This window comes from Stylophora pistillata, chromosome 1 (assembly GCF_964205215.1).
Source record: "Stylophora pistillata chromosome 1, jaStyPist1.2, whole genome shotgun sequence".
NCBI classification, from domain to species: Eukaryota; Metazoa; Cnidaria; class Anthozoa; order Scleractinia; family Pocilloporidae; genus Stylophora; species Stylophora pistillata.
In genome coordinates, this window is record NC_142519.1 from 54286036 (window position 1) to 54311589 (window position 25554).

The 25554-nt window shown below is 38.8% G+C and overlaps 3 protein-coding genes across 3 annotated transcripts in view; 2 read left to right on the forward strand and 1 right to left on the reverse strand.

The window, feature by feature from the left end:
- On the forward strand, positions 1 to 19263 carry LOC111335367 (uncharacterized). Its single transcript, XM_022941249.2, has 12 exons — positions 1 to 320; positions 1814 to 1894; positions 5691 to 5766; positions 7080 to 7153; positions 7808 to 7905; positions 8245 to 8336; positions 8893 to 9024; positions 9754 to 9867; positions 9972 to 10089; positions 10710 to 10870; positions 11575 to 11606; positions 16558 to 19263. Exons 1-12 carry the CDS (start codon positions 249 to 251, stop codon positions 17992 to 17994), a joined length of 2487 nt encoding a protein of 828 aa, XP_022796984.2. The 5' UTR covers positions 1 to 248; the 3' UTR covers positions 17995 to 19263.
- On the forward strand, positions 11614 to 13310 carry LOC148743117 (uncharacterized). The gene is made up of 2 exons (XM_088762815.1): positions 11614 to 12683; positions 12801 to 13310. Exons 1-2 carry the CDS (start codon positions 11928 to 11930, stop codon positions 12966 to 12968), a joined length of 924 nt encoding a protein of 307 aa, XP_088618941.1. The 5' UTR covers positions 11614 to 11927; the 3' UTR covers positions 12969 to 13310.
- Positions 19110 to 25554, reverse strand: part of LOC111335366 (uncharacterized) — an 11204-nt gene continuing 4759 nt past the window's right edge. The window contains exons 9-19 of the mRNA XM_022941248.2: positions 25370 to 25450; positions 24580 to 24637; positions 24053 to 24135; positions 23853 to 23944; positions 23643 to 23674; positions 23416 to 23556; positions 23090 to 23203; positions 22122 to 22239; positions 21882 to 22000; positions 21267 to 21325; positions 19110 to 20813 (exon numbers count right to left, since the gene is read on the reverse strand). Of these exons, the coding sequence (XP_022796983.2) occupies positions 19929 to 20813; positions 21267 to 21325; positions 21882 to 22000; positions 22122 to 22239; positions 23090 to 23203; positions 23416 to 23556; positions 23643 to 23674; positions 23853 to 23944; positions 24053 to 24135; positions 24580 to 24637; positions 25370 to 25450 (1782 nt within the window). The 3' untranslated portion in view covers positions 19110 to 19928. The remainder of the gene's footprint in view (positions 20814 to 21266; positions 21326 to 21881; positions 22001 to 22121; positions 22240 to 23089; positions 23204 to 23415; positions 23557 to 23642; positions 23675 to 23852; positions 23945 to 24052; positions 24136 to 24579; positions 24638 to 25369; positions 25451 to 25554) is intronic.

The following is a 25554-nucleotide window of genomic DNA, read 5'->3' on the forward strand; positions in this document are numbered from 1 at the left end:
TCAATATTCGCCGCAAAGCTTACGTCGCTGATAAGGATTACGTGTTCAATTCTATTTGACAAACGAAGCATGGAATATATGCAATAATAGTGGGCTTCTTAGAGCGAAAGTGCCAAATGCTAATACATTTTCGTCATTGTTGTTGATTAATGTAGTGGTTTTGGAGCAAGCGACAGAAGAGATTAGGCGTTAATATTTGTGCTTGTAGAAACTGAAAACAACGTGAACTGAACTAAGTTCTGGTTACGATGGAGAATCGAACGGTGAAAGAGGCATCTGTTGAAGGGGTGCAACGGCGAACCAAACCTAAAAAACACTTCGTAAGTTTTCATTTATTAACATATTGTGGCTAAGCGATGTCTGTAACGATGAAACCTGTTTTGGGCAATCAACAGTTCAAAACTAGTTACGCAATTATCAGTTTTGAAAGTTCCAGGGAAGATAGCAGTAAGGGAATTTGTGTGTGACAATCTTTGCGTGATTGGAGCGATGAGAGGTACTTGGCTAAATAGTTTTGTTGGCGTCTTATTTGTAAACGCATAAGTGTAGCTCAGAAAAACACCAATTCCTAAATAAGTAAGTAATTGCTTGGCACGAATCTACGTGCTGCTGAAGGACAAAATGGCCTATTTCAGCTGTTTGGTTAGACAGTCCGCCTAAATTTTAACCTTGAAACAGATATCATACGTATGCAAATTTGTGATCCGGCTTATGCAAGTGGGAGGAACCTCAGCAAAAAAATAACCGGTTCGTATCATTTCTTTCCCTCCCGGGATTCCCTTACTACAGCTTACCTTGCGTAACTCCTGCTTTTAGACAAAGAAAACAACAGTTACTTACGCTTCGCATTTTTTAATTTTGTACGTGTTCATCGGATTTGCTTTATAAACATCACAAAGTGTTTAACGCTTGAGAAAATTATTTGTAAAAAATCGTTCTCAAGATAGCTTCGGTTGAAAGTGAAGAGTCAACTAGGGCTTTAGTGGACATCGGAGTTGTAGCATTCTTTTATGCACGCGAGTATTTTTGTTTTCGTACAACTTGTTCATCGAATTTGGTGTATAAACATGACCAAGTGTTTAACGCTTGAGAAAAGTCTTTGAAATGATCGTTCTTATGATAGCTTTGGGCAAACGTGAAGGGTCAAATAATTGAAGTGCACTTCGAAGTTTTAGCATTATTTTATGAACGCAATTGAAAAATGATAACACTGATCAGGTTGTGCTCTAAGAAACGCTTGAAATTGTAAAAATTAGTGCAGTTTTGATACTTCAATATGTAAATCTAAAAGTGTCTACAAGTAGATTTTAAAATAATGTATTTGGGAGTATTCACATTAAAATCGAAAGTCAAAAATCTGTTTTGTTCAAGGATTCGTCAAGGTGCTTTCTGGAAACACTTTAATGTGTGTTACCAGAGAGTTCCGAAGTGTTAGTGACTTGTAACAAATAAATTTTTTAGAGGACCATTTCATGCAGAGGTACCTCGAAATTCAGTTTCATTGGTAGACTATAAACACAAATATTCATTTTCGAATATTTGTGGCTTAAAGAGACCGATAGAAAAAAAAAGAGATTAAACTGTTCAAAGGACTTAAAAAAAGATCGATTAAGTCTCGAAATAAGACTTTCCTGTCGGTACGACAAAATTATCGTTTGAACCCCTGAGGCAACTCTTTTAAATGGTTCTTTGAATGAAGATAACGTTTAATGTATCGCAACTCTTTATTTAATGACTACGAAATACTTCAATGGCCTAACTCTGTTTTTAATATTTCCAAACTTATCCTGTTCTTTCTCATCCGTTTCTGCAGATGTTTTGTGTCAAGGTTTCATGGTCAGATGGCACAGTGAACTTGGTATATCGCAGATACAGCGAATTCTTACACCTGCAGGTTTGTTGATTTGTTCGCAATAGACATGTTCATTGCTTAGTGCATGTATTTAATCCCATCTGAATGGTAATTTGTTTTAGAAATGGAGTCAACATCTTCTTTTATGGTCGATCCTTTGAAATTTTCAACAATGAAAAAAAAGTAATGTTCTATTCCCACCAACTTAATTGTATATCCATAATTGAAATATTGAGCGACTAAAAGGTTCCTGATGAATTGCAGTGGCAGATCGTTTGAAGGACAATAAATAGTTCATTGTGTAGTTAATTAAGTTTTCTTGGACTCGCAAACAACTGCAGTTCACAATTTACCTAGATATGACTCTGGAAAGGGAAATGCATAGAATATTGAATCTCTCAGATTTAGGTTTTGACCTTAGTTTTTTTCTGCTTTATGTCTAAAAGAGAATATGTGTTTTTGAACCTAAAAGGCTGCATTTTCGTGTCTTAGAGCGATGAAGTCTCAGAAATCTGGGAATCTCTTGCACAATGAACCTAATTTTTGTAAATTATCATGCAGTATTCAAGTTAATTTTTTTTTTCGTGGTTTGATGCAAGTCATGGCATGTCACTTGATTGAAGGCTTGCCTCTGAAACATTTCTTTTTAAATGTCGAATTATTCTGTTTTCGGAAGCACCTCGTTGTAAAAAGAACAGACTAGGATGCTCCAAAGTTTAGAGGCTATCTCTCTGAGTCCTGAACGTTCATTGCGTAATTCATGTCGGTTCAGCACAGCGTTTTTCTTCCTCAGTGCATCTATTCTTTTAATGCCTTCTCTGTTCCGATAAATCTATCGTGACCTATTAACTAGGAAGAAGGAGACAATACTGATCCCGTAGAGTCACGCACTGCAAAGAACGTCATACTTTGTTAACTACCAAAAAAACGAGAAAGAGTGCTCAAAATTCTGGCCTCAAAGTTGAACCGTTCGATGTCAGCGGAAATTTTCTGGAATATCTTTCGTGCACAAGAAGATCGTGTACCATCAACTTTTACAGTGCATAGTTTTTTATTTTTCTGACTTAGAGGCTTACAGTACATGGGTTTTATTTTTCTTTCTTGGAGGCTTACAGTGCATGGGTTTTATTTTTCTTTCTTGGAGGCTTACAGTGCATGGGTTTTATTTTTCTGACTTAGAGGCTTATAGAGCATGGGTTTTATTTTTCTTTCTTGGAGGCTTTTCTTAAGGAAACCGTCGTAGGGCATTATCTTACAGATAATCAGTGGTAGGAAATGACGATATACTGTCAAATAGGAAGGGCTTTGTGATATTGTTGTACTCCTGGTGGGTTTATATTTGCAGGGAAGCAATTGACAGCCGAAGAAATAATCACGACAGTAATGAAAATAAGAAAAAGTCTGCTAAGAATGTTTTCCTATTTTCACGAGCAATTGATGCAAAAAATTTGAATTGAACTAAAGAGAGAGACACTTGGATCCTTCCTAGAAACTTTGACAGCGGGCATTCAAGTTGTTCTTAGTCAAAGAGATAGCGTGACCACCAACTCACGTGTCTATGCGTCATTGACCAAAGCGCCAATCAAGTATTTGTACGCACAGCTGAAAGCATGAACCGAATTCTTTTATAACTGAGCGACAACAAGGGTCTGCGCGAAGAAGCATTTTTTATTGTGACAGAATGCAAAATTCTCGCAACACACAAAAAAAGTAAACAAACGTCCCTATTGGTTGGTCAAAGACACGCCAATTTTTGTACTTTGGTTTGAGGGAGAACATTTGATACAGTTAACCGATAACTGTGGATGAAAAGCGCAAAATTAACGAGAAAAATGGAGAAAATCAAAGCTTAAATCCTTTTGAGCCGCTATCTCAGGGACAAATCTTTATTTACGCACGCCCGTGTGTAAATAAGATGACATGAGCTTTTTTTTTTTTTTACCTGGCTGCAGAGTTGCCGTCCTGTTAAGCTGCAGTGCAATTTTCCTACTCTATAAATATCGGCATCGACCTTTTAGGTCCTGATCCATAAAGCAGGCAAAACAAAGCCGAAAAAAAACTCACAAGTTGCGCGTTTCGCAAATTCGCAGGAAGACCAGTTGCAGCAAATTTTGGCCGAAAGATATTCATTGATAACTTCTGCCCAGAGTCTTTGAATTTTAAAACATTTTATGGTGACACTTGAGTTCCTTAAATAGAGCAAGCACCTACTATTCATGATCGCTTTGGATCGGCTGACTTTGTCGCTTGAATTATCGTCAACCTTAACGCCGTAATGGATGGAAAAATGGTACAAAATACGAAAATAAAGAACGAGGCCACATTTTAACCGCCTTAAATGAACAAGCTTGATCGATAAAAAATTTGCTATATGCCAAAAGCCAGCCTCAAGCGATTTTTTTTGCTTGCGTGAACTGGGCAGGCAATATTGAGCTTTCACAAAAGCCCTTGTTGCCTTCTCGCGTGTAACTTCAAAACATTCAAATGGCCTTAGGTCATTTTGACTTAGCCAGCCGTATCTTAGGATAAAATCCAAAAGCTGTGTTTAAGGATATTGATTACTGCAAGAGTTTTGGACAGGAATTGTCAATGACAACTCAGATCACGTTCTTTTGCATTGAGCTTCCTGAGCAACGGGTGGTGTTTAGGATAAACAAAACTTCGTTGAACAATTAACTGAAGGAACGCCAAAAAACTCTGTAGCTTTTTTTGCTTAAGTTTCTCTTTTCAGACCCTTATTTATTTGCCACTGGATCAACAAAAACTTGAAAAACAATCACAGCACAACTTTCTTTGAGACGTGTTCAAGTTGTTTTGAAAAATCAGTTTTATTCAACTCGCTGACGCTGTTGCTGAGCTGACATCATAACTTCTTACGTCACCGACCTAAACACGTCTGACCCAATTTCATACTTTGTTGAACTTTTCAGCTCTTAAACACTCCTTTTTTGGTTTGATAATGGCTCGATCCGAAAACATAATTGGTGACCAGAGATGCCCTGCCAATTTTCCTTACGTTAAAAATACCATGTTTCTATATGCTTAGTTCTTGTCTTGTCTTGTCTACGGTTCAATGCATGCTTTTGTTTCTCCATTTCTTAAAATACAAATGGTTTTTTGTAATATTTGAATGTTTCTCTAATGTTCCATGCTGATCAAAATGAACTCCGTATTTGCATTTAGTCGACCATGAGTCAAGGAAGTCGATGAAGGCAAATGCGAGCGGAAAAAATAATCTACCAACTACCCTGTTTGCTTTCTCCCAATCCTTTCAGAGATCCAACACAAAATTGGCAATTAATATCTACCTTACTCAAAAAGCAAATGTTTCCGCATTATTGTATAAATACCTATAACACAGACAAAAAAACCTTAGGGACCGTTCATTTTTTACAAGGCTGGGGGGGGGGGGGGGGGGCTGGTGGGATTTGGGGGTTTCACCAAAAAAAAGTGGCCTCAAAGGGGGGGCCATCTAAAAAAAATAAGGCAAAAAGGGGGAGTCACGTAAAATATTTTTTAGTTATGCTTTAAGATGGGATATGTTTTACTATTCTTAAAATTTACCTGTATTGGTGGGATCATGGAAAAAATTAAACGACTGAAGGGGTTATGCAACTTTTTAATGAAAGTTATATATCCCACCAGCCCTCCCCCACCCCGCCCACCTCGTAAAAAATGAACGGTCCCTTAAAATTTTTCGTTCGGGAAATTTCGTCCGGTCACCCTATCGCGCAATATTTATGAGGGGCTGTATTTAGGATAGACCAAGAATCGTAATAGTAGTTGCGTTGTTTTTGTTGATTTAGATGTATGATTTGAATTTCTTTTGGTGTTTTAGACAATGCTATTTCAAGCATTTCCCGGCCCATTTAGCAAAAAAAGTTCCAGGAGACAGGCCTTCACTCCACTGCCCGGTGAGACAGTAAACCTTAGTATTTAGTGTAAACCTTCATAAATCGAAAGTCTTCTTTTTCATTTTATTACTTTATCGATCGTACTCTGAAGAACTACGTGAGGACTGAATTTAATCTATTCGTCAAGGGGCCATTCTTCTTCTGAGTTGCCATACATTTTCTAAATCGGTTTCTTCCCTAACGCATTTTATTTCCTGATGACTGCCTCGGTTTCCCAGACAGCTCGACCCAAAAGAACACGATTATTCCAAAATGAGGGCCCCACCACTGGTCTGAACTATCAGGACGATCACATCTTCTGCATAAAAGTAAACACAAGAGTTCTTAGTCGTTCAACTCTCAAGATTTATTACGATATTCCGTCTACTTAGTGCAATTCATTTCCTCGGAAAGTACATAAGACAGTTTAATGTTTTATATGACTAAAACCTCGAAAGGGTAGTAAAGATCCTGCTCTGCGGGTGTAATTTGGGCGAGCGAATACTCAGTATTTTCTCAGGAGGCTGGAAGAGAAAGAAATTTGTACCAAGGGAGTAAGTGATGGTCATTGATAAAGAGACGGGCTGGTGTGCGGGAGCAAACCGCCCCCTAACCTCACCGTCCACTCTGACTCCAGATCAAACATGGCGTTTGGATAAACGATCACGAGCTAATAACGTTGACTCGTCATAACAAGACGGCTGTACTGCAAGCTAGATAACATGTTCACTAGATAACATATACTGGAGTTGCAAGGAGAAGTTATATGCTAAAGGGTTAAGCCTGCTCGCCTGGATCTTTGCAAAGTTCGTCCAAAGTTAGGCGATCTGGAAGATACCTATGTTATGCGGAGTTTAGACCTATGCCCGTAATAATAATAATAATAATGATAATAATAATAATAATAAAGACTTTATTTTACGAGGGTAACACATAATAGCATAGCTAATAAACTTGTGGCCCTCACTCAGAAATAATTACAATATAAAACTAGTATAATACAATATGAAAATAGAAACTAATATAATATAATATAATTACAAGATAAGTAAAGAAACTAATAAAATGTATGAATATATACAATATAACTAGTAAGAATGAAAAAAAGGAAACTATACACAAAAATGACTTAAAAGTTGTTGCTGCGAAAAAATATTAGTCCACATATTGTGCTTGAAGCACCTTATGCTGTCCGCCATCCGTATGCGTAGTGGTAACTCGTTCCAAATTTTGGTTCCGGTGACGAGAAAGGTGCGCCCACCTTCAGTTTCCATGTTATATCTGGGGCACAGTACATTTAGAAGCTAAGTTTAGCTTGTTCCTACCTATTTTAGATTCATTCTCATCAAGGATCAATGTTGGTGAGTCAATATTTACAAGAATGGAGCAAGTGAGCTTCTTCATCAAGGTACATAATTTTTTTACTGGATCTTACCGTTTCTCCCTTCCTGAAATGAGGGAACAGTAATTATTCATTGCAGGGGGGCTGGGGTGGGGGAAAGGGGGATGATGGATGTGTGAGAATTAGACTATAAAGGACGAAACAGCGAGGCGCGGTGGCTTCATGGTTAGTGCGCTCGACTCCAGATCGAGTGGTCCTGGTTCGAGCCCTAGCTAGGGACATTGTGATGTGTTCTTAGACAAGACACTTTACTCTTAAAGTGCTTCTCTTCACCTAGGTGTTTAAATGGGTACCCTGCATTGGACTGGCATTCCATCGAGGGGGGGGGGGGGGTAGAAATACTTCTAGTCACTCCATGCTACGGAAACCGGAGTTAAGCGCCAGCCTGATGGGCCACTTGGCTCGTATACAAAGGATCAGGTAAATTTCATCGTTACAATCACAATCCTCCGGCCCCACCATAGGCAAAAAATAATGACCAGTCCCTAAAACCATACTAGGAAGTAACCTTGAGGCATTACAATCTAAGAGAGGCCTAAAGCCCTTGGTGGACGGAACACTGGCTTTTGGACCCTGTCTAGTTGAAAGGGTGTATTTCTATTTCAAGCTGCCTTGGTACAATTGATGAAGAACAAACAATAAATGATATTTTCTCAACAGGATATTCTTGCCATGGATTACATCGTGGCACAATCACAGCACGTCATAAAATTTTTAACACCCACACAAGAAGATCTTGAACCGATATCCCAACCACGGTAAGGTGGCTTCTTATAGAGTAGAGGCGGTTTCGTATAAAGTGCCTTTTGGGAAAAGTTGTTATGGAGCTATCTTAAACATGATATCAAGAAACTCCAAGAATAGTAAAGGGACAAAACATATGCAATGACAAAAGAATGCAAAGAAAACCTCAAACCCTCGTGGAAAAGAATATCCTTGTATTTGTTAAACAGTATCAATGTCGTACCGCATTACGTACACTGCTTAAGATTGAAAAGAGTGTTAGAGTTTTCTTCTCTGAGAGGGGAGACTCGTAAGGACTTATCAATGTATTCTAAAAAATGTTGTTTTGTATCTTATTCCCTCATAATACTCAGAAAAATAAAGGTCAAGAAAGCTAACCGTGGTAGGAGAGGTAGTACTTTCACTCAGACTGTGAGAGGAAGGTTTACAAAGAAGACTAAGATTTGTGAGTGATGTTTTGTTTCTGTCCATAGCAAGAAAAAATAAATTATGACTTAAATCCTTTTGTGCTACTTTACAATAACCGATTAGGTAATTCCGCTGTAAACGTTCTTTGCAGGAGGTGGTAAGGCTGAGTTGAATAATGTTTGGAATGGCAGTTTCTCTGTTAATAACCTGAATTCATGATTTAAACATGTCATGCCTTAATTGTTTCTGTCAATTTTTGTCCCTCAAAATACACGTGGATACCCTCGAGTGTCTAACGAAACCTTATATCTCAGTAACAGGGAAGACGTTTGTCTGTATTTACAATTACCTAGGCCGAAACATTTCGTACGAAAATACATGAACTTAGAAATTTCCTAGGTCTCCTTTCTAGTCATCTGCAGTTAAGTGGTCGAGCCCCAGAGGGAAAATCCGAAGGCCTAGGGTACGATTCGGGGTGGAAATTAAGTTCAGAATTTTCTCTTCGTCCTGTATTTGCGACAAAAGGCACAACTATTTGCTGCCAGTTATAAGTTAGTTTTTTTGTTTGTGAATCTACTGAATTTCTCATTCAGGGGGTAATAAAATCAGTTCACCTATAATTTTGGAACACTTTGTGGTCATGGATGATTACAAGAAGATGGCTAAGAGTGATATTAACCTGAAGAAAGGAAAAGTAGTTGACGTCATTGAGAAAAGAGAATGCGGTGAGTACACAAAAAACAAAATTTATGACCGATGTTTGTTACTTACCAATCATTGTAGCTTACATAACCTCTGGCTCTTTGGGGATAACTGTTGAAAAGCTTCGATGTATCCGGGAATCACAAAAGCAAAAACAAAAAAACAGACAAACGAACAAATAAACAAACAACTGAAATTTGCAAATAAAAGGTCCTGTCAGTTGTCACATAGAGAGCTTCTTTGTTAGGTTTGCTTCGGGAAAGAGCAGCTATTAAACTTTTAAAAACAGCACATTGGATTTGTGGAGAGTTAAACAATGTCCTGGGGTACGAGTTCATACTGTAACGACAATCCTCGAAAGAAAGGGAAAAGAACCGCTTTGAACCCGGGACAATCCCTCCGATGGGGGGTTTGGAGGGTTTCGCGGGGTATCACGTGGTTTTCAGAGACACGGAGGGGACTCTCAGTAGTCACCAACAGAGTATAAAGGTGAGACTATAGAACACTGACTGCCAATTAACTTCCAAAGAGGGGCCATCATAGGATTATGAGAGAGCCTTATGGGAGATCAGGCAAATTCTATCATGACACTAGCAAAACCCTCCACCCCCCTCCCCTCAGTGATATTCTACAACCGGCTCCTTAGGATAGGCTCAAGTTATCGAGGGTGAATTACATTAATCGTATAATCAAAAGACAATCAACAAATGATCAAACGTGGTTAATTGTGGCCTTACCAATTGCTCGTGCAGGCTGGTGGTTGGTCGAGTCTGAAGGGGAAGTGGGCTGGGCTCCAGCACTGTATCTTGAGCCCGCGGACGAAATGACAGAATATGGCAATATACAAACATTTCAAGTTGGAAGAGGTGAGATCATTTGAATGTCAACCAGATATCAAATTAATTACACAATGTTAGGTTTTGATAGAGTAAATCTTCTTCTCGTCAGCTAATGCAGCTCTTTTCTGCAGGTGAATTCTATGTGACAGCTAAGCGTTATGTTGCCAGTGAAGATGATGAACTGAGTTTTGAAATTGGAGTTAACCTGCAAATCCTAGAGAAAAACTATGACGGATGGTGGAAAGCCTCGTAAGTTCCTAGAAACGGATTAATCAGATCTCTCTCTTTGCTCAGTATCCAAAAAAACTCATCAAAGTGTAACCCAGAAGGAAACACTGAGCCCGTCGATCAGCAATTAGCGATGCAGATCACTTGATACCAAGCCGTTGGCGAGGTTACCGGTTGTGAATCATCATCTAGACTAGAAAATCTACGTCATATTGCCGCTCTTCCTTGGAGCGAAATTAAAAAGGAAATTTTGATTCAGCCCATGATGTTTTTGGTATCAACCAGAAGGCAATCGAAAATTCTAAGAGATTTCTCCTTATAACAACACCGTTTGACATTTCTCTGGCATCATGAAAGGTGTAACTTTACTTTGTTTGGACCATCGCTCGTACTGGTGGAGGATGTCGTAGTTTCCTTAGCGCGAAGAGACCAGGAAAGTTGTTATTTCTCCTGGGTGAGACGTTAGTCTATTTAAGGCTCCCCCTCTGCTCAAAAAAATCGTTCTCATCAAGCTTCCTTGGGACCCATTTATTCATTTACTTATTCTGTTTCCTAAAGAATACAACATGGTTATAAGCCGACCTTTATTATCCACGTCTCCTGGATTATATAAAATTATAACAGTGATAATTTTTTGACAGATACCTTGGAAGAGAAGGATTGGTGCCCGCAATGTATCTGAAACGGCTGGGATACGATCGAAGGCAATCGAGAAATGGAAGAAGGAAATCCAGACTGTTTGCCAAAAATCAGCTCCGTGACTTTGATGATGGCGATGACGACAACATAGGAATGATCAGAGGTATGAAATTTTGATTAAATCACGTCATGTGTTGTTTAAAATGGTGGATTCCTCGTTCTGTCATAGTAAGAGGCTAACGTGGCGTAGAAATCACACGCTGGCCAGGATGATAAATTTGCTTTACTCTTCTCATTGTAAACCGCCAATCGTCTGGTTAATCATTCAAAGCGTTTCTTAATTTCACTTCCCCCCTCCCCCCCCCCCCCCCAAAAAAAAGACAAAAAACAAAAAACAAAAAACAACCGCCCTTTTGAAGCACCTTTAAAAGCAAGTGACCGATTAATGGTTGGCTTTAGTTTCGCATCTAGTTATTTTTTCAGGCGTGGTGGGGATTGGGGGGGGGGGGGGGGAGTGGTTGTGAGTGTTTTCTTAGTGAATCATAGTATAGGGAAGAACGGCAAAAAACAGATGGAATCCCGGATGGATTTTAAACACCCGATTGGATTTCGATTTATTTTTAATTTTTAGTACCCATAGCACAAACATAACTATTTGGATTTAGCCTGCATTGAACTCAGTTGAGGTTTTTATTTTAATTGTGTAACAGGTATCAAAAGAAGCAACTTGAAAAAGAGAAAATTAAAATTATAATTTTTCGGTCAGAGTATCCTTTCTAGTGCTGAGCAGTCAAAAATTCCAGATTGATGTTAGTGCATTTATTAAAAAAATCATGACGATTTTTTTCCTGTTGTTACGTTTTACAGAAATTCCTGAGTTTGGGAAAGAAAGCAAAAAGGTAAGTGACTGAATCAGAAAATCTTTCTCTAAGAATTAAGGTCCTGTAATACGGGCAACATTTTTCTTCAACTTGTCTTGCAACATTGTTGCATTGCACGTTGAAACCCTTTGTTGCGCGTATTACCACGTTTGTGGCCAACTTGTCTTGCAACAAAATATAGTGTTGCAAGTTGAGGCAACGTGTTACGCAAAGTAGACTCGAGTTCTTCTTTCTGCAACAAATTTTAGTTTTGCTTCAACTTGCCTTGCAACAAATTTGAATTCGACGCCTGTGTTTGGCTGTCGCAAAGCGCGGCGACGCGGCAAATTTAAAACAAATATGGCGGACGGAGACGAGCTTGAGGCTGTTGAAGTAGACCAGAAACTTTCCGAGAGCCAAAAATTTTCCCTATACAAAGACCTGGAGGGTTATCGTAGTATGTGGGACACATCGTATGTCCATTCAAAAAACAAGCAGCAAAACAAGCAGCAAAAGGAGAAAGGCTTAGAGGAACTGTCAGAAAAGTATAACTTATCGCCAGGTTACCTAAAACGACAACTTCATACTGTGCGGACTGCCTTGGCACGGGAAATTAAGAAGGAAAGTGACTGGCAGAAGTCCAGGTGGAGGTTCTTCGACTCGTTAAGTTACATGAAAGAAGACGTTCTTCCTTCGCTAAGGGCGGCAAAAGAAGAAAATGAGTGGACGGAGAACGAGACAGAGCAGTTGATAGAGTACTATCAACAAAATGACATCCTATGGAATCACAGCCTCTCATCCTACCGGGACAGAGACTTGAAGGAACTAAGCTACACAAAGCTATCCGACCTTCTCTCTGGTAGAAGCCACGATGACATTAAAAGTCGGTGGAATGTGCTCAAGACCTTTTTTAGCCGAGAGGTTAAAAAAGAAGACAGCAAGGTCAGTGGAACCGGTAGGGTCGGCGTATACACATCGCAGTGGAGATATTTGAAATCTTTGATGTTTATCAAGGGGAGTGACGACGTCGACCCTGCTATTTCAACACTTGATCCTACGGAAAATGAGAGACCGGCAAAGAAAATTAAAGCTGAGAAGGCGAAAGATATTGAAGAGGTAGCTATACGCGTTTCATTTATTGTACTTTTGTGACGCATCGAGGCAGAGTGATGTTCACTATTCACCGTCACTTTCGTAAGTAATTGTCAATCACTGTTATTATTATTGTATAAGGTAAAACTGGATCTTTACAAAGAAGCTATTAAGTGCCTGCAGACCCCTCTGCCACTTGCAATTGGTCAGCCAAATGTGGAAAATCGTAACGATTCCATCAGTACCTTTGTAAAATCGTTGGAGTCTTCATTACGACAGTTTAATTGGTCGCCACCTGGCTATTGCTAAGAAAAGAATCAACGATGTTATTTTTGATTTGGAAATGGTATGCTTTGCACCACAATCCACACCTGTATCTGCGAGCAGTTCTCAGTCTACAGACCTCTTACACAACCCACAAGCATCGATCAGCATTCAATTTCAACAAAGACACCTTAAACTGGACTTATTTACATTGACACTACACCTTTATAACCTGATTATACATTTGTAACACATTTATAACCTAATTTCAAATGTTATTTTGTGCCTTTCAAGCCTGCAAATACTTTAAATTTTTTTCATTTACCTTTAAGTTGTCAAAATATGAAAAACATCACTAAATTTCAACCTTCTGTGGTCACTGAATTTCAATTTTCTCCACTGTCAATTTTAACCTTTTGCAGTCAATTTAATTTTTCAGCACTGCCTGGGACGAATTAACGTGGAGGTTAACATCTGTTGTAAGAGTAATTTAGCATTCCCTGTGGGTCTGTTAAGTTGGTTTTCAAAGTTTAGTATCCTACATGTAGCTAATAAGCCAGAAATTTAAGTACTGAAGAAATGGAAATGTGCTGGCAAATCTTATTTAAAATTACCCTTCAAAATGAAGTCATTTCTAGTAATAAAGCTATTACTGACATTTTATCAAAACATATTTGTATTATTCCTTCATAATTTAAATGATGTAAATGTCCATTTCTTGTAAGATGAATGGTTTACAAACATATAATATTTCATTAAAATTAAAGTACCTTTTTAAAATGGTACACTGATACTTGAGGATCTTAAAAATCTCATTTCAAATAAGTTAAAGTTATTTAAATAAATCATTATGGTTTTTTATCAGACCATACTCATATTTATTATATCTTAATAACTTTATAAATAGCATGATGTAAAGTCCATTTCCTGTAAGACAAAGTTTCAAATCTACACTCTTGCATAAAGATTACACTATTTCAGTAAGTACCTTATTGAAAAGGTACACGCTTATAAGGACCTTAAGGTCTTATTTGTAATAAGTTACTGTTAATTAAAAAAATGGACTCTTGAAGTATTCATATTGCAAAGCCAAAAAAATACGTGAAACTGAAATTTTAGACCCAAAAAAATACCTGGCATCAAAGTATCCTACCCCAAAAAATACAAGACTTAAATACCTCAATACTGATTTATACATTCAAACAGAACTATTTAATCCATGATTATGCATCAATAGGCTAATTAAATTGGTATGTCTGTTAATGTCGCTGAAAAAAAGTTCAAACGAATATTATTGTGATCCACTGATCGCAACGAAAAGTTCTCTTAGAGATGTGACCCAAAAAAATACACATTTTTTTAGGATCTAAAAAATTACGCGACAGTTCTCTTCAACCAACAAAAATACTGAAAATGTAAATTTTCAACACCCCAAAAAAGTCAGACCCCTCCTTCATGTATACTTTGAGTATCCCCCAGGATATATTTAGGTAAGGGAGCACTCATGATTCTTTGTTTGTCAACTAAATCCGATGATCTTCCCTGCTAGTAGAGACTTTTTTCCTGGAAAAGAGCCTCTGCTAGCAGGGAATGATAATCGTGTTAATGCAGGCTTTAAGAAATAACAAAAATGGTGTGTGTGATAAAACCAGACTGCACAAGGATGAAGTCTGCATGATTGGGTCTAGATTGAATTGAATGTCTGCGTGGCAAGAGATTTGATGCCACCAAGTGCAAGTAAAATCCTTTTTTTGCATCAGATTAATACAGTGGAGTCGCGGCTTTCATTTAAAGCTTGTGATTCTACATACTGGTCATCTAGAAAAACAACATATTGTTTTTAGGTATAGTACTTATTGCTTTTAGGTAGAGTATATGAATGCAAACTGATACACTGTTTATAAATGCTATTTTGGGTAGCATTAAGTTGTTTTCATTTTTAGCTACCGATATTCACAACGAAGGAATAATGGTTTGTACCACTTGATTTTATAGCCCTACCTTAGAAAATTATGCAGCACTAGTGCTACCAAAATCAAGTCGACGACTGTGTCCGGAGACAAGAGAATTGGAGCACGAAACACCCTCCATCTGTTCAGCATGATACCAAAACAATTTTCTGAGCTTCTCCGCATGCGCGACAACCTGTAATTGAAAATCTGCTCTGCTCTTGACAATCCTGCCAGTGGGAAAAGCTTCATCATAAATCTTGTCAAGGCAAAGACATCGTCTCCCGTTAGGACATATGGTACTGGCATTACTCTCTCTGGCAAGGGTCTAGGCTTTGGTAAATTCAAAGTGTTGTGACTTAAACTCAGTGCCTCTTTCAGGTCACAATTTTGCCATATGGCAGAGTCTGGCGAACGACCATTTGTTCCAGCACTCGCCCAAAGGCACTGGTAGTCAGGCCCAAACACAGCAAGGAGAACAATGCTGTTGTTCCCTTTGTAATCGTAATAATAAGAGCCAGAATTAGATGGCTGCTGAACTATGACACGTTTTCCGTTTATAGCGCCAATACCATTCGGAAAATTCCATCTTGCCTCCAGTTTGTCCGCCATTGCGTCCCATTCACTTTCTGTGTTTGGTACTTTTGGATATTCTGGAGCAAGTACCTGTAGTATAGGAAATTAAAATGTATGTCAAGAATGTTAATTTCGACGCTGTTATATAAATAAACCAACGATTTCAAGACCTGCTTACCTTGTACAGGGCACGGCTTGTTTCTGACACGATTGAAGAAATTGTTTGGCTTGAAATTCTGAACGAGTACTCGAAGGAATGGTAAGTTTCTCCCGTTGCCAAATACCGTAGCGTTACAGCTAGGCGTTCATCTGGCTGTATTGTCGCCCGGACAGAATTGATGGGTGATGGCTACTCTTTCTTTTGGATCAGCGGGGATACTTTTCCCAACAGAAAGGAAAATTGCTCCTTCGTCATACGGAAAAGCTCTCTGTACGCCACGACATCCCCCACTTCAAGCTCTCTAATTAGCTGGTGAAAGACGCCTCTCTCCTCTCTCCGGGAAATCCATTGTTGCATGTAAAATTTCCGATTTCGTTTTCGAGACAATTCCTCGTCTTCACCGAGCAAAAGGCCCAAACAGAGAGAGCTGCAAGCGCTCTCTTCCGACAAAGAAAGAGTTCAGCAGCCGCCATCTTTGTTTACATACGACTGACCAATCATACGGGCAGGATTCCGCGAATTTGCAACACTATATTATGCTGCGAGACAAGTTGGTCACGAACGTGGTAATACGCGCAACATAGGGTTTCAACTTGCAATGCAACAATGTTGCAAGACAAGTTGAAGAAAAATGTTGCCCGTATTACCGGACCTTTAAGTAAAATGAAGGAAAAGGAAGGCAAAAACCATCATAGCTCTCACATGTTGATTTATGGATAGCTGCAGTGGGGGAGGGGTGGGGGGTAAATTGAGTCAAGACAATTATTGATAAAGTGAACTAAAATAAGACGGAAAGAGAGAACTTTAAACGCAAAGAATTTGTTATTGCTGAGGAACACTTAGCAGAATGACAAGCACTGATGTTGATTTCGGTAGAGGGTTTTTATGTTTTTGCCTGATTGCATGTGATGTAATGTGACTATATCCTTTTTGTTTTTGTTGTTGACAGAAAACTAAACTGAGGTTTGCTGGTGTACAAGACAATGGAGATTCTAATGGTGCAGTTGTTGAGGGTTCTGATTTTTTGCAATTGAATAAACGAAACAAAAAGCAGAAAGCGAAAGCAAGCGAAGAAACATCAGGTATGAAAACATCACTTTCGTCCTTAATGTCGTCTTTGCACAGCGTTGAGGAGGCACCCGAGCCACCAACCAATGACGACCGGTCCATGGAGATTTCCCAGAGTCGAAGTGTGGAGACAAGTGAAATGCCAGAGATCAACGAGATACCAGAATCAAATCCAAATGGCACTGAAAATACAGAAACAGAAGAGTCAGAAAATGATCTCAACGATCTGTCTCCACAAGACTCAAACTCCGCAAGTGGGAACGAGAATGACACCGGTAACTTGCAGCATGACCTCAACGGTGACGATAAGAACATTAACTATTCTGATGGAAGAAATGATAGTGCTACAACCACCGAAAATGCAGAGAGTCCCGAAAGTGTGTCCGATACACCGATAAATTTCGAGGTACCTCTTGATTCATCGAGGCACTTCAAAACAATTTCTTTAAGCGAAGACTCTCCAAGACTTAATTCACCGATGAGGCCACCGCCAGTTCCCTCAGGATACGAATCCCCTCGGACTGCAGCTCCTAGAAGGGTTCCTCCTTCACCAAGTGGAAAACTCATGCGTCAAGCGGGGATAGAGAAAGAGAAGTCAGAGGAGCTTAATGATGAGATCCAGAAGTGGAGCTCGAGTGACGATGAATCAGATCCCGAGCTGGCGCAAATGTCGTTCAACACAGTGGTTCTGCATCATAAAACGAGCCACTCACCTGCAATTGTGGTTGATGAAACAGGAGAGCCAATCGTTAGAGGAGATGAAACAGAAGAAGTTCTTGACCACGATGAGAGAATGAGCCTTGATGGTAGCATTCGCTCCACAGAAAGCTTTGAAATCCAAGTAAACGTTACAGGAGATGAGGATGACCATTCAATTAATATCTATCTTGTGATTGAAGACTGCGAAGTTGACGATGAAATGCGCCTCTCTAAAGGTGAATATGTCCAAGTTTTAGACAAAGCATCCACAGGATTCTGGTTGGTCAAGAATAAAGGAGGAATGAAAGGTTGGTTATCGTCCAGCCTACTTTGTCCTGCTCCTCAAGTCAACGGAGAAACAGAATGCACTTTGCAACAAAAAGATTTCGAAGAAGAAGAAGAAGGCACACTCCAGATGTCTTGTCGTGCAGTTGAAGATTACAAAGGAGATCTCGACAGCCAAGAGATAGACCTACAGAGTGGAGAATATTTACACATATTGCGCAAGAGTGAAAGCGGATGGTGGTTTATACAAAATGAGCAAGGCGAGGTGGGTTGGGCCCCCTCAAATTACTTGGAAGAATTCAACGATGACGAAGATATCGAATTCTCACGTTGAAAAGTCAGATCGAAAAAAGAACTGCCTATTCAGGCCAAACATTGGTATATCTTAAACACACGAAGAGACCACTTGTGAATAGTAGACTGTTCTTAAACTATAGCGTTTTTGTTATTGATTGTAATTATATTTTTTTGTTTTTTTATTCAATGTTCGAGACATTTTTTTTGAGAGAGGGTCTGTAGTTTGGTAGAGAATGGATTTTCGGGTAGGATTCCCTATAGTGAACCGACGTTTCACCCTTATGTCATTGCTAGTGTCCACCAAAACGTAGGTTTCAAGTCAATGTTGGGGGACTCAGTAAGGCAAAAAAATTTCACTGATCACTGAAAAAGTACTTTTCGACAACGATTACATATTGAAAGTACCACGTTGGGAAAGCCCGAGAACTAGCGATTCCCATATCAGGATTATCTGCCAATTTCTTAGGCGAGGAGGCTGCAGAGTTGCTATTCCGAGCATCAGTGTGTTTGCCTCTCTCTAATCCTCTGAATGTGTGGATCTCATATTCAGGCCTGAGCTAAGAGCGATTTTTGCTCATTTAAGTAAAATCTGACATAAGTAGAGCACCTTTTCAAAAAATCCTAGGAAAATCTAGAAATGGCCAATTTCGTGTCGCATGCTTCGCTCGTGTGGGCATCTCATGCAGCGGCTGGTTGTTCTCCACCGAAGCATTCCAGCAATACGCACGCTGCTCTTACTTTATTCTAGAGATGCCAAATATCTCGAGTCGAAATTAACTTGAGGGAGGTTGCCTTTGGAATACAATATATTATGAGGATTCGCTATCGTAGTTTTCTTTCACTTCTCCGGTACATATTTTTCTCCTCGTTTCTTTCTCCTATTATAGGAGGGAATGAAGAGAGAGATTTTTTTCTTTTCTTCTTTTGGTGAGAATGAAAGCTGCTAGTATATAAAGCGTTCTACCAAAGATAGCATTTGTTTCATATATTGACTTAATTTTCGCTTATCAGGAACTGGAGTAAGTAATTGAAAAAACAGATCAAGACTATTTCAAATTGGCCTCCCTTCAGTTGACTTTGTTACTTAACGGATGTGTTATAGCACTAAAATTTTTCAAACTAGAATCAAACTAGCAAGAAAAGTTTTGGTAGTTTCTTTCATAATACAATGTCATTTTATTAATCAAAAGTTACAACAGTTGAAAGACCGTTAATTACCTTAAAAAAGTAATTCGTCAAGTAATATTTTTATAAACGCATATTGTTAAGCTTGCGTTGCTGAAATTAAATGGGTATTTACGACTTATGTTTTGTACAATCTTTACTTGCTGATATCTCTGCTCTAGTGTTTTTTTTCTTTACAATGGACGCGTTATACGATTAACTAGATTCTAAAGCTAGTAATGACGTAGCCTACAGTTTAAATCTGTTTCTCAATCAACATTTATCGCTCTAACTGTGATCTGTAAAGAATAGATAAGCAAAAAAACCTTTTTTTGGAATAACTTTGGTTTCTCTATGTGATATATGACCTTAAAATCTAACACGCGAACTTTTAATGATTACTCATATATTTTACAAAATACTTAAGAATACCTTTTAGTGTACTAGCATGATTTTTAAATTTTAGAAGCAAAGTCAGATGTAGAATAGACTTAACAATTGGAACAATAGGAGACGGGAAAATAAGAATAGTACTCAGGAAAAACTGCGTCAAAAGCTTGCGCCTTATTTCCTCCACTTTGCCCCCGATCAAGGTTAATTTATTAGAACTTATTAACTTTTGGTATGGCGTACTGTATTTGGCAATAAGCCTTGTGCAAGATTACACACCCAGGTTCCAGCAAAGAGCACAGATGTTTGAAATTTACCCAGTTATAGTTCTTTTACGACGGTTTGTGCGTGTGACCCATTTGCTGGTAAAGTTCTAACACTTCCTGTTCATTTTTTTTGCCCTTGAGTTGCTAGAGCTCAACATGCCGTCAGTTGTAGAAAATTGGAAGGTCCCCATCCAAGTTCTTCGGAGGTTCGAACGAGCCACCAACCATTTTCACTCATCTCAATTACTTCAACGTCATCTCCTTCGATAAGGCTAACCTCGCCATCTTCTTGAGCGATGTATGTATAAATAGCTTTATATACCCTTGATTCACTTTGATCCCCATTTTTACGTTCAGAATTGCTGCTTTGATAGTCGTCATCGTCAACCGTAGAAATGGAGTCTCTCGGAGACAACCTTTGAGGCGATGCAGATCCAAACTCCCGATTTCTGGAGGGCGAAGAAGCTAGTGGACTCAATCTATTCGATGCAGAAATCTTTCTCGGGGTGGAAACAGGGCTGCTTCTTCCCGAGCTGGGCTTTCTGACATTTGATTGGATACCATTGAGACTCAATTCTAATTCTTTTTTGTATTGTGCCATAGAAGTTACAGATCGAGAACGTGGTATCTCTGGAGAGTTTTGCGTGGTTGGCATAATCTGGGCTTGAATGTGGTCAAACTGAGGTAGTGTTGCGCACCTCTTCACACCACCCTTTGGCGACGAAATATCCTCGGGAAAAACGTCAGACACGAGGGAAGTAAGGCTGCCAGTTGGAGAACTTTCGTATCCACTGCTTGAAATGGAGAACTGGCGAGTCACGTCTCCGTGAGGAAGCTCGCCGGAGTGTGGTCTGGAGGGTGACCTTGGGAGAGACAAGTTTTTTCCCGAAATCCTTTTCGTCAGAGGAGGGGTATTTACTTGTGCTGACAGAGATGGCTTTTCTTCTGTGGCTTTTTCGGCACTGTTGTCTTCCTCTGGAACTCCATTAAGGTCATGGGAATTTTTCTTCTGTCTAAGTCTTCCTGTTTTTTGGACCTGCAAAAGATAGGGATTAGAATGTTTTTTGGGCTAATATTTACTTACATTTCTTTTGAAACATTTTGTCTTTCTTAAACTGGGAATCGTCATCCTTTCTCTTTTACTTCGACCGTTGTCGTATTTAAATCAAAGGTTTTTCTTCCCTTGAAGGGCATAGTTACCAAAGAAGAGGCTATCCAACATATATTTACTTTAGTTATATCACTGTCTGTTCATTTAATTACTTTCCGTGCAAGGAGGAAAATATTTTTGATGCGGGAGAACCTGGTAAGGATGAGTGAAAAGCTTTTTCCATAACAAAGCTAAGCGCGGATAGTATTAGTTTTCCTTGGCTTCCCTTACTTATGGGACTGTCAGGCTCTTTATTATCGGCAAAGTTGAAATAGTGATAATAAAAATGATTTTCGCAGAGGCTCTTAGTCAACAGCAATCATCTTAAGCCTGACTCACCTGACTTCGCCGTGTAGGAGCGCCGCGTGGGATTCCCGGGCCTTCGTCATTGGTAGACTCTATTATAAAGAAATGAAAATTTCATCAGACATATTAGCTCCTGTTGAAAGGTTTTAGCATTTATTTCAAGGCTTAAACTTCTGGAAACAGTATCTTAATGAATGGAAACTACTTCATCAGGCTAAATGAAGTTTTATGAGCTCGGGTTTTGGTATTATTCTCACTAAACTGGCAGTTTGTAGTTAATGTTTAAGATAATGCTTCATCAACCTCCCATGGCTCACTGGTCGATCCCAGCGAGCATGAGCTGAAAGGTCATTGATTCGCCTTTTTCTGGGAACCTAGAAGAATTTTTTTTCTACGACGACGTTTAAAATGAAAAAAAATCATCGTTCACATGAAAGAAAAAGGACCTCTTAATGCAACGATTAGATTACCCCTGATGAAGGTACTAGACAGGAGTGTCGAAACGTTGGGTCAATGAAGTATAATTCCTCGGTTACATTTATTAAATCAGAGTAGCATCAAACCCTTTTCGATTATCCACCTGGTTGCTTTGTAAATTGAAATATATCATATCTTAAAGCGGAAAAACACTTGGTAACTCAATTGTACCGTCATCGTTGGAGACGATGTTTAATTGATCCAAAGTGCTGTCTTCTGCATTTACTGAGTCGTCTGAGTTCACTCTTTTCAGATGCATGGCAGGTGCCCATCCTTCTTCACCCTGATACCTGGTAACACAAATTATTATAATGTACAATTCATTACCCGTTCCACTGAAGTTAAAAATTAAAAAATATTCAACTGTACGGGCTGAAAGAAGATCTTTAGAAATTCTTATTTGTGGAATACCTTACGAGCCACCATCCGTCCAAGGTCTTCTCAACCACCTTTAACATAACATCAGCATCAAAAGACAATTCGTCCGCAGCTGTAGCTTGATAACGTTTAATTGACACGTAGATCTCCTCTGTTGGACAAAAACGTATATTTCAGCTTAGGATTTTTACCTTTTTTTTCGTTCCTTTTTCAGAATTCTAAGAATTTCCTGATTAACATCTCATCTGATGCACAAAACATGGGTTGGCTTAACAATCAAACACTTACACGTTGAAGGAGACAGCTTAATAGTCGTGGAGAGTTTAGACGGAGTTTGAGCTAAGTTAATGGGGACCTTAAGAAACCACGACGGCGACGCCAAGGAAGACTTCGATTAAAAAATGAATTTCTACTCTTAGTTAGAATTTCAAAAATGGCTGCAGGGGCTTACTATCTCATACAGCGCCACAGCTCAACTTCAGAATGACGTATAAAGTAGCCGTTGAGTTCCAAATGGAAATTAAGATAATTTGCCGTCGCGGTTTCGGTTTGCAGACGACGCAAATTTTGGCGATTTCACGGTGTTGTTTTGCATAGGACGGCTAAGAAATGTATAAAGTTTCAAAACTCACTGCTGAGCTATTGTTCTGCCAATTAGATCTCTTGTTTTTCTACGTCCTCGTTGCCGTCGCCGTCGTGGTTTCTTAAGGTCCCTATTCAGATGTTACTACAGCTGCACATTGTTTATGGGTGGAATGACATGTGCATTGTTTATGGCGTGGATCATAGCTCGCATCTGATGACTCTATTAACATTGCTTTATAATCCTTATAAAAATCTTCAAATCACACACATTATACAAATGAAAATTTAACTTTACGTATTCAAAATGTTATCACAACAGTTTGGATAGCTGAAAAAGGTATCTCCGTTGTTCTTCTGATGCACGAAATTTCAGAAATGTTCATGGCAAGAGATCTATTCCAACTATTTCAACCTACCTTTCCCTGGTGCAAAGTGTTTTGCTGAGGTTACCTCAGCCCCATCATCTGTGGGCTCAAGATGAGAAGCAGGAGCCCACCCTAACTCTCCATCACGATCAACAAGCCACCAGCCTTGAAAAGGAGATCAAATAATTGATCCGTTAGAGAATAAGGTGAAGGAGAACGCGTAAAAGACTGGACAAAAACGTTGGAAAAAAAGACGAGATGCGGATGCCGGGTTCGCGTATGATTTGAAGAGGGTTTCAAGAGTGTTTGGAAGAATATTTACTAAAACGAGGATGTTAATGGGCAAAAAAAAGTCTTCAAAATTCCAAGTTACTCACCGTAATCATTCTTCTCTATGACGTCAACGACATCTCCAGCTGTTAGGGAAATGTCATTCTTGTTCTTTTTCTTATAATCGCATATTACTTCATATTGTTCAAAAACCACTGGACCAGAGATCTGGACGTTCTCGTCGTCATCTGAAATTATTAACAAATGCGTGATTTAACTTCTAATCAATTAATTGCGTATTTCTGACAAATTAGATTTAGTTGACTTTACTTACCGCCCGTAGACTTTCCATCCTTCTTTCCAACCCTAATGGTAGATAAAAGGTGGAAGAAATGTTATTTACCAATTCAATATTCAAGCGAAACTTTCAAAATGAAAAACTGTTTAAAAAACAACAGATTTATTTGATCTATCAAGTTATTTTAATTTCTGCATAACTATGATAAAAATCATTTCACCAGAAGAAACAAAAAATATTACTCACTCTCCATGAGGAAGCACATCGCTGGGTCGAGACCTGCAAAAATCCATGACAACCTTGCTTCTAGAGATGTGGTCGGGTGCATTCACCAGTTCCTAAAAGAGGGCAAGAGAAAAATTGTTAGAACAATCCAGTGTCTGTTTTACGCGGCAAAGGTCTTTTCAGAAGATATTGGTAATTGCAATGAAAAGCTTTTTACTTACATGGCAAAACTGGTTCATGAATTTTTGTCTCTTGCATGTTCCATCCTTGAAGCAGAACTGGCAGTTCTCGGTGAATTTTCTTCCTGCAATGCATACAAAAAGAACAACAAAAATTTAGATATATATTAAAATTCCAGTCATGCTCTGATGGACTTATTACTTGTATTTGCTTCATAGTAGATCATAAAACATTCCTCAGATCTCACGCACGCAATACTTTTGAGTTTTAAAACGTTTCTTTGTAAACCTATATTTTTTTTTTAAACATGAATTTTATGTACTGTTCTGAAACGTTAGGAGTAGATAACATTACGTATTATTCTCCCCAAATTTTCATCGAGGCGCATAACCTTCGAGTCGAAAGAGCTAACTTGAATAGAAGTCAGGCCACGGAAATGATTCAGTGAAAAGATCTTCGCCTCTTGGTATACCACCAGAAAGGATTGGATTTTTGGATTTTTTTGGATTTTATCATAGTTATGCAGAAAGGATTGGAGTTTGGATTTTTATAAACAGTTCAAGTTTACCTTTCAAAGCAGGAATTTCCTTTCCAATGGCACTTGGACATTCCTTTCTGAGATTTTCCTAAGACAATTCAAAAGCAAAACATAGAGTATTGAATTACAAAAGTTGCCAAAACTCATTTTTCCAAGTGACCCCCTGTAGATCAATAAACTGGAAAGCCAATCTTGAGATGTGTTTTGAAACAAATACAAATAAAGCACTTAATGCACTTTTCGCTCTTTCTATTTGTCATCTTTTTTTCCTTGTTATACAACGCTTTGTTGAAAAGACGCCAAACGTTAACACCTTTATCTCAAATAAACAAAAAAGATCTTTAGGTTCTGAATGGTTTGTTTTCTCTTTTGTTTCCAAATGATTCCTCGTGAGTTTACAAACGCAGATTTTTCGCTGAATGTTATTTAGTGAACAGCTGTATAACCTCTAGACTGACATCACGTGCCCATCACGTGCCCCTCCGCCGTACCCATCACGCGAGTCTTGACCTGCCAAGCTAACCAATTATTTGACGTCGAGTTGATGGCTCATGTGTGATGACATGGCAATATTTCAACTCACTTAATTTGTTTAATAGCAAGGTATTAAAAGAATTCAACGACGTAGTTGATATATTGGTCCGCGCTTCGTTTATCAAACCACACAGTGACTTGCGTAAAGGTTTTGTTCGAGAGAGCCCACACAGAGGCAATATCTTTATTGACTCACACCAACAATATAGATAAGCCGTAACAATGAAAACAATAAAAAAAAAAAAAAACAAATCTGTAAAGGTGCCCTTATCCCTTGTCGCCTTACCTGAAGAAAGAAAAAATCGCTGCAAGTTCTGTAAACGATATTGATGTTTCCGTCTGACCAAACCACTTTGAGGATGTAAACCTGGCAAGGAAAGCCCGCAGACATTACGTGTTACTTTGTTTATTCATTTTTTCCGTAAAAGAAAGTAGCGACGTTCTAGCGTTACCGCCAAAGCCACATCCATA